This window comes from Polychytrium aggregatum (genome assembly GCF_025602895.1).
Source record: "Polychytrium aggregatum strain JEL109 chromosome Unknown BJ171scaffold_29, whole genome shotgun sequence".
In the NCBI taxonomy this organism is placed as follows: domain Eukaryota; kingdom Fungi; phylum Chytridiomycota; class Chytridiomycetes; order Polychytriales; genus Polychytrium; species Polychytrium aggregatum.
This window is the reverse complement of record NW_026516231.1, coordinates 1-12,913: the sequence shown is the minus strand read 5'-3', so window position 1 is coordinate 12,913 and position 12,913 is coordinate 1. Positions and strand designations below refer to the sequence as shown.

Sequence of the window (12,913 nt, the reverse complement as noted above, 5' to 3'; positions counted from 1 at the left end):
GAGAGAGAGAGAGCGGCCCATTTGGCGGCTGTCATCCCAGCCCAGCGGACCAAGGCAGCGCAACTCGATAGTTGATCAGAGCAACCTGGATGTCCAGTTCTTTTATTACATCGACCGTACATAGCGCAAGGATCAAAGGCAATCTTATCGGTCCTTCTACCTCCCCCGAGCTACGTATCTCAGGAAGCACGCTTAGTAGCTGCGTCCCCAGAGAGTGTAACTAACGGCTTTGTGCTCACAAGCAAAGCAGCCAGTTTTTCCAGGAACCAAGGGGTTTTCGGTGGGTTGCTGGAAAGGAATGCAAAGCGTCTTGGCGCCCATAGATGGGGCCTTCTCATCTTGGGGCTCGTCACCGTCGGCACTGGTCAAGCCAAATCGCAAGGAGAGCATATGTTAGCCGCAGAAAGCCAAGCTTCCATCGTGAGTGTGTCATGCGACATAAGCCACGCTACATCAAGCGCAAGTCGCGCACCCGGTTGGGTGATCCAATGCTTCCAAAGTCGCAGCGACGAACGAATACTATAGCGCGAACTTACACTCGGCTGCTGCGCTCCTTGACGGCCTCTTCGCAAGCAACCCGCTCGCACCAAGGAGCGAGAATAAGGTTCTTGCCATCGAGAGACTTGACAAAGCCCTCTCCATCCTCCCATTTCTCAAGGCGAACGATATGCGCATCGCGCTCTTTCTTGGCTTTGGCAAACATATCGTTTTGAATATCTTCCAGAAGCTCTGCAACACCGGCAACCAATTGGCTGAGGCTCAACTGGCAAGCAACACCAGTGTCACGACGCACGGCTCGAGTTTCGTTTTTAGCTACATCCTTGGGACCGACTTCGAGGCGGAGAGGAACACCCTGCGGGAGGAAAAAAAAAATCTTGTTAGTACCAGGATGATACGAAGGCCAAGTTACGAGGCAAGGCTTAGTCGAGGGCTGTGGCCCAGCAGAGGGAATCTGTCCAGGTGGACGCAGTCCCAAATGATTACTGGCATGGGGCATCAAGCCCGGATACGAGATCCACGACCCCGGACTTTCCATCTCACAGCCTACCTTCATTTCCCAGTGGTTATACTTGTAGCCAGGGGTGTAGTTGTCACGAGTATCGGATTTGGCACGGACGCCAGCCGCCTTCAGAGTCGAGACGAGTTCGTTGGCTTTGTCGTACAGGGCCTGTCGCTCAGCATCGGTGGTCTTGGCCGTAATGCCTACGGGAACGACGATCGCTTGGATGCTGGCCACACGCGGAGGCAAAACAAGCCCCTTGTCGTCACCATGAACCATGACCATCACGCCGATGGTTCGAGTGGTGATACCCCATGAGTTCTGCCAGACATGGACTCGTTCCTTGTTTTCATTTTCAATCATGATGTTGAACATCTTGGAGAAGCTCTGACCCAGGCAGTGGGAAGTGGCACCCTGGATCGCACGGCCGCTAGTGGGGATGAAGCCCTCGACGGTGGTGGTGTACAGGCCGCCGGCAAACTTTTCCTTTTCTGACTTTCGTCCGGGAACGACGGGAACAGCAAGAAGGTCTTCGTACACACGTCGGTACAGATCAAGGATATCCAGAACTTCCTTATCTGCCTCCTCTTTGGAAGCAAAGACTGTGTGACCCTCCTGCCACAGGAATTCTCGGGTACGAAGGAAGGGCTCTACGGCATAATCGGGCAGGGAGACAGGACGACGATCAGATGGTGGATATGAGTGAGAAGGGGCCGACAAAACATGCTGCGAGTTGGTCTGTTGACGGTAGGGGCCCGAGTTGCGGAGGCAGTCTGTGCATTGCAGGTTCACAATCCGGAGCAGATTGTGCCATAAATAGTAGCTTACGGGGATGCTTGAATTCCCATCGGACGACATTGCACCACTGATTGAGCCTCAAGGGAAGATCGCGGTGACTTCGGACCCACTGTGAATATGCAGGGTACATAACCGTTTCGGAGGTTGGACGGACGGCGATGGGCTCTGCCAGATCAGAGGATCCACTGCGGGAACCATCAACAAGCCATAATCAGGAAGGGTGGGCATGGATACAGGGTATGGACCAGGGTGCAGAATGTGGATCAGATTCAGGGCAAATGTGCAAACACGTTCAAGTCCAATCCAGAAACACTACGAGCGGTAAGTTGAGATTCAGGGTAAAGCAAGCTCAACAGAACGTGCTCTTTCCAGGCAACCAGCGCAGAGGAAACGGCAAACAGGGGATGGGCTACCGCTACTTACGCCTTAGTCACCCAAGCGACTTCGGGAGCAAAACCCTCGATATGGTCTTTCTCGCGATCCAAAGCACGGTGAGAGACAAACATGGGGAAGTAGCAGTCTTCAACACCAAGGTCCTCGATAGCCGACCCAAAAAATTCTGCAGCGATTACCGGATCGGGAGAAAGCTTGGTGAGTCGTTCAGGACAGGAGAGAGAGGGGGGTGTGATCACAGCAAGAGGGTCAAGGGAGCAAAGGAGCGGGCAGGGTAGTCTTACGCTGAATGGACTTCCAGACTTTGAATGCCCATGGACGAATGATGTAGCATCCACTGATGTCATAATAATCCATCATTTCTGTACGGGTCAAAACCTGGGTGTACCAAGTCGAGAAGTCCTCGTCTTTTTTGGCATCAATACCGATCAGAATCTGCTTGTCGCCAGAGTCAGCGTTGGTAGCAGCCGTCGCGACAGGCTTTGCAACCTTGGCGCTAATATCCACATGAATTCGTGATATTGATAACGTGGGAGGTATATGCGACAGTCTGTTAGTGTGATCGCGCAGAGCACCAAGGCGAGCGATGGACAGACCCACATACAACAAGGCAGCCATGGAGTCCACCAACGAGGAAAACGCAGGCCGAGACAAGTCTACTTTGGTTTGGGTGGGCAATAGATCGAATTCGACAACCAGCCGGAATCAATTCGGGCCGGTGAGCGATGCGGGTGGCACACCAGCAAAGGTCAACATACGCCTTGGTTTCTTTGGGGGTTGAGGTGGTCGACGCAGGCGCAGACGAGGCAAGCTGCTCAAAGTTCAGGATGGTGGCGTCAACCCCGTTGTCTTCGAGGAAGGATTTGACGTGAGCGGCTTGAACAAACAGGGTCTTGTCCGGTGCAAAGGCTCGGAAGCCAAGGAATCGTTCAGGATCGGCAAAGACATTATCATCAATAACAACACCAATGGTGGCTTTGTCGACGACGTTTGAGAGCGCGAAGGGGGTAACTGAATAGAGAACCGTGATGAGAAACCGTACGACCAACAGGACGGCAGTGAAGGCAGATGGACGATCAGAGATCAGATTGACAGCTGGCGGTCCAAAGATGAGGGCAACGAAAGGGCCTAAACGTAGTGACCATTCGGCGCCTGAAGGACCTACCATCATTTTTCGAAATCGACAAAGTGGCGCTGATAAGATCATCATTAGCCATGCGAGCCTCTTTCTTGCCGAGATGCTTGGCAATGGCGTTGAGGTTCGTGGCCGTCGAGTCGAGGGCGACGATCATCAACGGAACATCGGGTCCCTTGCCACCCTTGGGCTTGACAACAAGGGTTTTGGCAAGAGCATGGTTGGAGAGAGCGCCATGCGGGGGATCAGCTTTCAGAAGTTCAGTCCAGGCTTTGGCATCAGCGACAGCCGCGTGAGCGTGGAAAACGTGGTTGAGATGCTTGAATGCGTCCATGGCTGCTCGACGATCTCGGGAAGTGTGCGGGCAAGGAGGGGTCAGAGGAGCGAAGAAATATCTGCAGATCGCGAGGACGACGGTGCCTCCCCTCGCTGGGAGAGAGAGCGCCGAGAGCCTATCTCCTCGGCTCTCGCTTGTCGGTGTCGCAGCCAGCCAGCCACAGCCACATCGAGTGACTCGAACCATGTGGCGCATGATGCGCTGCGCATGCGCAGCAAGTCACGCTGCTCCAAGCCAATCGATTGGTGCGCAGTTGGTGTTTGGAACAGCGGCGGCGCATACGCGAGCAATGATCCAGGACATACGAACATGCATTCGAGCGACCTGTCCACGCACGATGGCAGACGAGTGGTGGTTCTTGCTGCGCTTGTGAAAAACTGAACGCACTGTCTCATTCTCATCGCATGCAACCTCAACGATCCACGTGACGGCTTCAGATCGAGAGCATCCTCGGCACCGTGATTGATACAAATGGGCTCCGCACCGAAAAACAAATTGACCAGCTGACCGAACGATGGCCAGGACGAGAGAATCAGGACGAGAGAGCCAGCATCTAATATGGTCAATATGGGTCTGACCTCGGAAACCTTTCGGTCAAGACACTGAAGATCACAGATCGCACATTCCAGCGTCCGATGATGAAGTATGAGCTCGCCCACGACGCCTTGCCATGACTCCACCAGATGCAGATATGCTGCTCTTTGGACTGGAGACGTTGAGGGAAGATTTGGTGAAACAAACCCAATACTGGCAAACCAGGTATTGGCTATCGAAGGCACATGGCACACACACTTGCACAGCCAGAGCGGTATTGTCCCATGGCCGATGATGGACTGGTGTTGATGATGGCTCTGGCGCCTTATCGGCCAAAACTTAGCTCTGTGATTATGGGATTGAATGTGGATATGTTGCTCATCAGCGGGGCTTGTGGGCTCGTGTGGCCACCCTCAGGCGTCCTTCATCGCCTCGATGGCCTAGAATTCAGCGCATGGCTCTGCCATGTCAATATGCTGCAGCTCCAACGGTCTGGAGTGACGAAACGTGGAGCCGGGGGGAATACTTGCACACCATCCCAAAGTGCTCGTCTGCGAAACAGTATCTCCCAGCCCACATGTTCACGAGACACTTGATGTCTCCCATGCTTGGCAACAATTTCGCAATGGTGACCACCATGGACTCTCCAAACGAGCCGCTGTGACCCTCTATCTCAGTGGGGTCACAGTGTAGCCACGAACAACTGCACCACCTACATCCCCTTCAATCGTGCCGACAATCCGATCGCCGTCGTGGTCATCCTGTTGTGCTGGTGGATGCTGAAAATCGTTGGTCGAAAGTGCTCCCACAAGCAATCCCAGCCACACCATCTCAACCAAGATATGTTGCATGCACAGACAATGTCGTTAGCTCAGGATGTCCCTGCGATTGGTGTGGAATTGAAGGCGCTTTCGGAATCGCCAACACCCAGCATCATCCCATAGCACTCTCATCGACTCTCATTTTCGATCAGTTTCCCTCCCTTTCGTGGTCCATTCTGCCCCGCTGGAGAAACCAATTTGCACTAATTATACATTGTCGAGTCGTTCCGGGAGGCCGGCAATGGTAGCAGCACGTCCTACCTTCACTGATTTCAATCGTTCGATGGCATAGTGGTGCTGATTGCCACCAACCTGTTTGCTCATTCTGCTATGCGGGTCCATGAACGATCCCACTGACCGACGGCTTGCTGTTGATCTCCGCTATCCAGCATGCACCTCATCCGATTTCCTCTCCCAGATCTGCGCTTCCGGTCAACCACCAGTTAGGAATCAACACTAACCAACAAAGCACCGTCACCCATGCGTTCGCCGTTCTGCACGCGATTATTTAGTGTGAGAAACACCAAGCCAGTATAACTTCCACGAGATCAAGTTCAACGACATATTTGTGGAGTGGGTCGTCGAATTCTAGCGCGTCCTGGGCAAATGACATGATAATTCCAAAGAAGAAGACGAGACCGCTCTCTCCAAACCAAGGTCGGCTGATGCCCACACAGCCAGCTGTCATTCCGGGTGTCAAGTGTCTCGTCCTGGTGTGCAACACAAGCGGCTGTTCACCGCCACATCGGCATCAACCCCAGTTGAAACAGGGGCTGACCACGGAGACGATCCTGAGATTCCTCTCTCCTGCACATCCACCGGCCGCGCCATTGCATATCCCTCTCCCAGGATTGATCCCAACCATGCCTGTTCTTGAAATCGCCATTGTCGTCAGCGGCATCGCTGCCCTGGTCCACCATTCCGGTGGCTCCTTCCAAGGCCTCGTCCAAGCCGCCAAGGCCCTCTTCACCGCCGTCCAGCAGGTGGAGGAGAATCAAAAGTCGTGGGCCTTCCTGGCCAGTCGTTCCCGTGACATTTTGTTCACCCTCTCCCGGTCTCGGACAGATGCCCGTGGATTCGCCGAGCAAGCGGACAGGCTGACTGTCTTCTTCAATACCATCCTCGAATTCCATTTTAACGAGGTTCAGTCCCTCCACAAGGTCCAGCGGGTCTTCAAATCGGACAAGATCCGCCGCCAAATCGAGCAGTACTGCCATGAGCTCGAGTCCCTCTGGCAAAATGTCGTTCTGGCACTCGCCATCGACAGCAACAACCGGCTCAACGAAGCCGAGCTCAGGCATGCCCTGAGGCAAGACGAAGACTTGGCCGAGACACAGATCAACGAGCTTGTTGCGATGATGCAGCAGAACCACAGTCTCGTCATGCAGAGACTTGACATTCTTGTCAGCGGCCAGCAAGACTGGCAGCAGCGCCAGGCAGTCACCGCCCTTCAGAAACTCCGGGACGACAGCTCCACCAATGCCGTCCTGAAAGACAGGACGATCGTTCCCCTCCTAGAATCACTGCAAGATGCATCCCCTGTCGCCAAATCCGTCCAAGTAGAAGACTGGCGAATCTTCCCCGAATCTATCACCAACTGGTCCGCCAAGCCCATCTGCTCTGGTGGCTTCGGTGATGTCTACACTGCCACATACTTTGGAACCCGTGTTGCCGTGAAGCAACTCAGGTGCAGCTGCCTCGAACAAGAGATTGGCGAGTTTCGAAGAGAGATTCGGGTATGGCATCAACTGAGCCACAACCACATCCTGCCCCTCCGCGGCGCCTGCGACACTGTAGAGAAGCTCTTCATGGTCTCGCCCTTCATGGAAAACAGCACCCTCAAATCGTACTTGGGCGGGCCCGTCCGTCGCCCCCCTGGCCGAGAAGCTCCGCTTGATGAGCGAAGTCGCTTCGGGCATGGCGTATCTCCACAGCAAGAGCATCATCCATGCAGATCTCAAATCGTTGAATGTGCTCATTGGACCAAGCTTTGAAGCTCTGATTTGTGATTTTGGGCTTGCCCGCACCAAGAGTGCCATCATCATCTTCGACCGCCCGCGACCCAGCCCTGTATATTGGGGGAACCTTGATGTACAAGGCACCCGAGATGCTATCCTTCAAAAAGCCAAAGGGTGCCTCCGCCGCCACCGATGTCTACGCCTTTGGAATTCTCTGCTGCGAGGCCCTCATGGACTGTCTCCCCATATTCTTGGCCGCCGACGGAGACGTGATGGCTCCCGATGTGGTCGTGGTCGCAGTCTTACAAGGATTCCGCCCTGCCATTCCTGAGGGGACCCCTGAAGCAGCATGCACAACTATTGGGGACTGCTGGCACCAGGATCCAGCCAAACGCCCGCCCTTTGATGAGGTGTTCAGTCGACTGGCCGTCCTCAAACCAACAGTCGATCTTGATCGGCAGGTCACGCCGAATGAACACAGGTACACCCCCCTGCCCTTGGAGCCCCAACACGACTCTGGATTTGCAAGCCGTGCATCGTCCAATATCCTCACTGAGGGTGTCCGCCGTCTCGAATTGGAAACCTCCCTCGAGAACCCAGGTGACGGAATGGAAGAAGACCCCGACTGGCAGGCAGCCCTTCGCGGCCATGCGTGGGCGCAATTGGAGATCGGGAATGCCTACGCTGCAGGCAGCCGTGCCAGCCAGAACTGGTCCATGGCATACAGATGGTACACCAAAGCGGCTAATCAAGGAAATGGAGAGGCTCAGTTGCAGCTCGGCTGTTGCTATCAGTATGGGAGAGGCGTGACCAAAAACATCGATGTAGGCTCGTTACTGGTTCAAAAGAGCGGCAGGCCAGGGTCACGAAGGGGCTCGAAGGGCACTCGATCGCCTATGATCACCGTATCAATTGATTCTGCCACCAACCGCCGAGGATGAATTCTATAGAATTGCAAGGGCTGAATAAAGGATAGCGAGGGGCATTTAATGTGCCAGTTAATGAGATCCAAGAAGCGGGATTCAGAGCCCAGAGGCCATTTGTGGACTGACGCAATACTGAGAGCACAATGTCAATATTATCGCATTGGGTCCCGCGCGACCGGCCATTGACGAAAGGGTCACGATATACAAGGAAAGGGATTGTGGCAATAGGGAGGAGGAAATGTTCCAGAGGAGGGATGGGATCATATTGAAAGAGGAGGGAGGTATTTGACTTGGTGATTATCTCTTCTGGTCCCTGAGTACTTCAATTCCCTCAGCGGTCAAATGACGGTACCATCGAGCTCAGTCGGAGATGAGTCACGCGAGGTCTCTGTGACAGTACAAGAAGGGATGCGGCACAGGGCAGGGAAAGGCAGGGATGGACAGTGCAAGGCGACTGAAACGGACGACTGAGTTCGGGAAGTACCTCGCATGCTTATACGAGCCGAACTCGCGAAGAAACACGGTGACAGAACCGATCGCAGGAGCACAATACGGTGGTGAGTCATGGTTCGTTGATTCGAAGAGCACAGGACGGTATTGGAAGCACAATCTCTACGGTAACATGGGGTGAATTCTCCAGGGAATACCATATGTAATTCGAGTGTGGGGAACAAACCCACTTGACATAAAACCGGGATGATCCATCGGCCACTATCCGGTCCATCATGGCCATCTCCGCTTCGTGTAACTGAGAGTAGGATTGTCCGTGCGGGTCTGTGGATGATGTGGCGAGGCAGCTTGGCCCCCCAAACAACAGGATGGAACTTGTTTCAGGCGCCAAGTTCAACGAGTAGCTGAGTGGAGTGGGTATGGAACTGAGCAGGCCTGGGTAGAGGCGAGGACATGACAAAAAGGGTGGCAAATTCAGATGGCAAGGAGAAAAGCGGAAGACGATCGGGGCAAGCTGGGTTAAACGGCATTGTTTGCCTGCTGGTTTATTGAGGCCAAACAACAGGCAGCTTTTATCTGCACTGGCGGGCGTCCCGGCGAGTGCCTGCGGAAGGCAAACGGGTGGGGCGCAGTACAGCTTGGTGCTGGAAGCTTCTCCGGCCCTCCGTGCTGCGCTCTGTAGCACGTTCCGTTACATCACCTCCCTCTCAAGTCCTCCCCCTACGCTCTCAGCACGATGTTGATAAAGTTGTCCACGGGGTTTGTCTGGATAGCGTTCATGAAACGCGCGGACGACTTCAGGGGCGCTTGTGCAATTCTCCTCAGGTCCCACGCGTCCTCCTCGGGTCCGTACCATTTCCATCGTATGAGGTATTCCACACGTCTACCTCTCTTGCGTGCGTCCAAGATTCTCACCACTTCATACTCTTCATGGTCTTCAATTGCGATGGGTGGTGGAGGGGCAACTGTTCTTCCTGGAATCGTGTTCGCATGTACTGGCTCGAGGAGCGAGACATGGAACACCGGGTGGACCTTGGACATCGACTTTGGCAGCTGGAGGCGATATGCGACTTCGTTGATACACTCGATGACCTCAAAGGGTCCCAATCGTTTCCAATCAAGATTGTGACAAAGTCTCTGGGTCCTGATGTTGCGCCTCGATAACCATACCTTGGACCCCACAAGAATGTTAATGGCCTTGCGGTGTCGGTCGGCGTAGCGCTTTTGCTTCTCTTGGGCTCCACGAAGGTGCTGTTTGAGGTCGTCGAGCACCTGCTCGAGATGTCGGACGTGTTCCACAGCTGCCGGAATCTTAGATTATGTTATGGTCTTGAAGTCGCACACCGGATGGAAGCCATGGTTTGCATAGAACGGGGTCGTTTTGGTGCTCGCATGCACCGAGTGGTTATATGCGAACTCCGCCAAGGGGAGAAGGGATGCCCAGTCATCCTGTTGATAACCGCAGCAGCAGCGTAGGAGCGACTCGAGGACGCTGTTGACTCTCTCTGACTGTCCGTCATCCTCGGAGTGATAGGCACTCGACAGATCGACTGACGTTCCCAGGAGCTCGTGAAATCGTTTCCAGGAGGCTGACTTGAACTGGGGGCCTCGGTCCGAGACGATGGATCTCGGGGCCCGTGCTCCCAGAACACAGTGTCGACGAAGAGCTTGGCTGTCTCTTCGGCTGTAATTGCGACGTTGCAGGCGCGGAAGTGGGCCATCTTTATCAGTCTATCGACAAAGACCACGATGGCGTCGTAACCCTCGGATTTCGGCAATTCGACGATGAAATCCATGGACACTGCACTCCATGGCGCTTCTGGGATCGGGAGCGGTTTAGTAACCCGTAGGGTGTGTGTCGGACCGGCTTGGCGCGACAACACACCTCGCATGACTTGAAGCAGTTGCCCACTATTTGGTGCATCCTGGGAAACCAGTAGTTTCGCGTGATCAGCTCGATGGTTTTTTCCCTCCCAAAATGCCCCCGCGGTCTTCGAGCCATGACAATCTCGGAGGACTTCGAGCTGAAGCTCCGTTGTTGGGATGTACAGCAATTCGTCGCGGTAGAGGAGGCCATCGACAGACTTGAATGCCTTGTGCATTGGCTTGGCGGGATCTGCCATCACTTCTTGCGCCTATTGGTTGGATGACAGTGCTTGCTTGACTCTCTCTTCGAACTCTGTGAGTGACTGTGCCTGGAGGGCCGCGATCCGGAAGTGCTCTGGCCTGAGCATCGCTTGTCTCTGTTGGAGACGTGCAGGATCGTCCTCGGCAAGCTCCAGCTGAGGCTTTCGGGAGAGGGCGTCCGCAACCACCATATCTTTGCCGGGCTTGTATACAATTTCCAAATCGACCTCGGTCAGGAACATGGACCATCTCGCTTGACGGCGGTTGAGTACTCGGCTGGTTGTGAAGTACACAAGGTTTCGGTGATCGCTATGGACTATGGTCTTGTGCTTGGAGCCGGCCAGGAAGTGGTGCCACTCCTTCATAGCGGTGACGATCGCCAGGAGTTCTTTGTCGTATATCTCGTGGTTGATCTCGGGGGCTGTGAGTTTGCGCGACAAGTAGCATGTTGGATGTACACTGCCGTCTGGTCCTTCCTGACAGAGCACGGCGTCGATGGCAAAGTCACTGGCGTCCGTCTCAACGATGAACGGTAGGTCTGGGTTGGGATGCGTGAGCACCGGTGCAGTGGTGAAGGCTTCCTTGAGACTATCGAATGCGCACTGGGCAGTTGCGTCCCAGTTGAACTTGTTGTTCTTTCCTGTCATCTTGTGTAGTGGCGCAGCGATGCCACTGAAGTTGGCGATGAATGACCGGTAGTAGTTTGCTAGGCCAAGGAACATTTGGAGCTGCTTCGCCGAGCGTGGAGCCTCCCAGTCGAGGACGGCTTGGACGTTTTAGGATCCATTTTGATGCCGCGGGTGTTGACGATGTGGCCGAGGAACTCTCCCTCGTCCACATCGAACTGGCATTTCTCCAGTTTGCAAAAGAGTCAGTTAACCTCAGCTGCTCGAGCACGAGTTGTACATGTGCCTCGTGCTCAGAGGGTCGTCCGAGAAAACTAGTATGTCATCAAGGTAGATAGCGGTGCAGTGTCCAAGGTCCTTGAGAACGTGGTCCATGAGTGCTTGGAAAGTAGCTGGTGGGCCTTGGTGGCCAGAGGGCATAACGAGGTACTCGAATTGTCCAAGGGGACAGGTGAAACTCGTCAGCCACTCGTGGTCCACCGCTATGCTCACGAGGTTGTAGGCCCCTCGGAGGTCTAGCTTGGAGAACACGCGAGCTCGTCGAACCTTGCGGAACATCTCTTTGATGTTGGGCAACGGGTAGGATTGCTTCTTGCCCAGGTGGTTGAGTCAACGGTAGTCGACACACAGTCTGAGTTCCCCTGACTTCTTCTTGACAAACAGGATCGGTGCTGCGACAGGGGAGATACTTCGGTGGATGAAACCTTTGTCCAGATTATCCTTGATGTAATCTCGGAGCGCACTCATCTCGTGCTCCGTCAAGGGGTACGCTGACCCTTGGGCCGGAAGCTTGGAAGGATCAGTGAGCTCGACCTTGTGATCCCAGGGGCGGCGATCAGGGAGATGATTAGCCTCCTGAGAGCTGAATACATCTGCGTAGTACGAGTACTTGTCTGGCACACCCTGCGGCTCCATCGGAGATTCCAAGTCGAGTGCACTTATCAAGTATAGTTGGCCTTGTTTCATGGCTCTCTTGAAACCAGAAGCGCCAACCAAGGATACGAGCGGAGCCTGGATGGATCTGGTCTCTGTGGATGTGAGGAGTGAACAAGCGCAAGGACGAAGACCAAGTGCTTGGTATGAGCTTTATTAGCTTTTAGCCCCGAACACCAAAGAACAAGTTTTGTTCGAACTGGTGTTCAACATAGGCTCAGACATGCAGGGCTATTTATAGACCGGGAGAAGGTCGAGGGGCAAAAGTGGGCGAGAAGGGTGGAGCATCACAGAGAAGCGAGAAGGGGGTGCGAGAGTGGCTGGTGTGCAAGCGAGAGAGGCTTGGCACAGCCCGGGGACATGTGCCGAGCGGTGGGGGAGGCAGGAAACCAGTAGACGCGGGTGGCAACGGCGCGTGCTCATGCATGGGGGCAAACAAACACGTGGGGACTCATGATTGGTGCGGAGGGCGAGAGCATGCGGGACAATCTCATTGGTCCGTTGTGATGCTGGTCATCACACTATCTCCTCCTCAAACTACGGCGTGTTCCATCTTGAGTTCTCCTGGGGCCAGGCTTGTCTGGGTAGCGTCGGTGGTACTCCGCGGCCACCGTTGGGGCAAAGACAATGTCGGCGGGCTCCCAACTTCGATCGGTGACCGGGTAGCCTTTCCAATCGATGAGATAGTGCAGCTTTCCGCGCACGAACTTGGAGTCTAAGATCTCTTCGACCTCCCACTCCAAGTTCCCATCGATGACCACCGCAGGGGGCGGCGCTTGCACCCGACCCGGAAGCGAGTTCTTCTTGTAGGGCTCAAGAAGAGACACATGGAACACCGGGTGCACCTTTATGTCCTTTGGCAAGTCCAGGCGGAA

At 54.5% G+C, this 12,913-nt stretch overlaps 2 protein-coding genes across 2 annotated transcripts; one reads left to right on the top strand and one right to left on the bottom strand.

The window, feature by feature from the left end:
* Positions 1-71: 71 nt before the first annotated feature.
* BJ171DRAFT_512715 (uncharacterized protein) lies at positions 72-3,991 on the bottom strand. Its single transcript, XM_053111676.1, has 8 exons — positions 3,357-3,991; positions 2,950-3,202; positions 2,476-2,687; positions 2,222-2,357; positions 1,829-1,983; positions 1,049-1,650; positions 537-853; positions 72-361 (listed from the first exon to the last, which is right to left on the bottom strand). Exons 1-8 carry the CDS (start codon positions 3,856-3,858, stop codon positions 193-195), a joined length of 2,346 nt encoding a protein of 781 aa, XP_052964698.1. The 5' UTR covers positions 3,859-3,991; the 3' UTR covers positions 72-192.
* Positions 3,992-6,619: 2,628 nt separating this feature from the next.
* BJ171DRAFT_412538 (kinase-like domain-containing protein) lies at positions 6,620-6,871 on the top strand (the record flags this gene model as incomplete). Its single annotated transcript, XM_053107294.1, has 1 exon — positions 6,620-6,871. A coding segment is annotated over one exon (252 nt), but the record flags the coding sequence as incomplete, so codon positions are not given.
* Positions 6,872-12,913: the final 6,042 nt, after the last annotated feature.

Bases quoted from the DNA above. Each gene is read 5' to 3' on its own strand.
- BJ171DRAFT_512715 (XM_053111676.1), bottom strand. From the start codon at position 3,858: ATGCGCCACATGGTTCGAGTCACTCGATGTGGCTGTGGCTGGCTGGCT. The intron at 2,688-2,949 runs GTATGTTGACCT...TGTGGATATTAG, and splicing joins ACCCCCAAAGAAACCAAGGC to CGCCAAGGTTGCAAAGCCTG. The intron at 1,651-1,828 runs GTAAGCTACTAT...ATTATGCCGTAG, and splicing joins ATGGGAATTCAAGCATCCCC to AGCCCTTCCTTCGTACCCGA.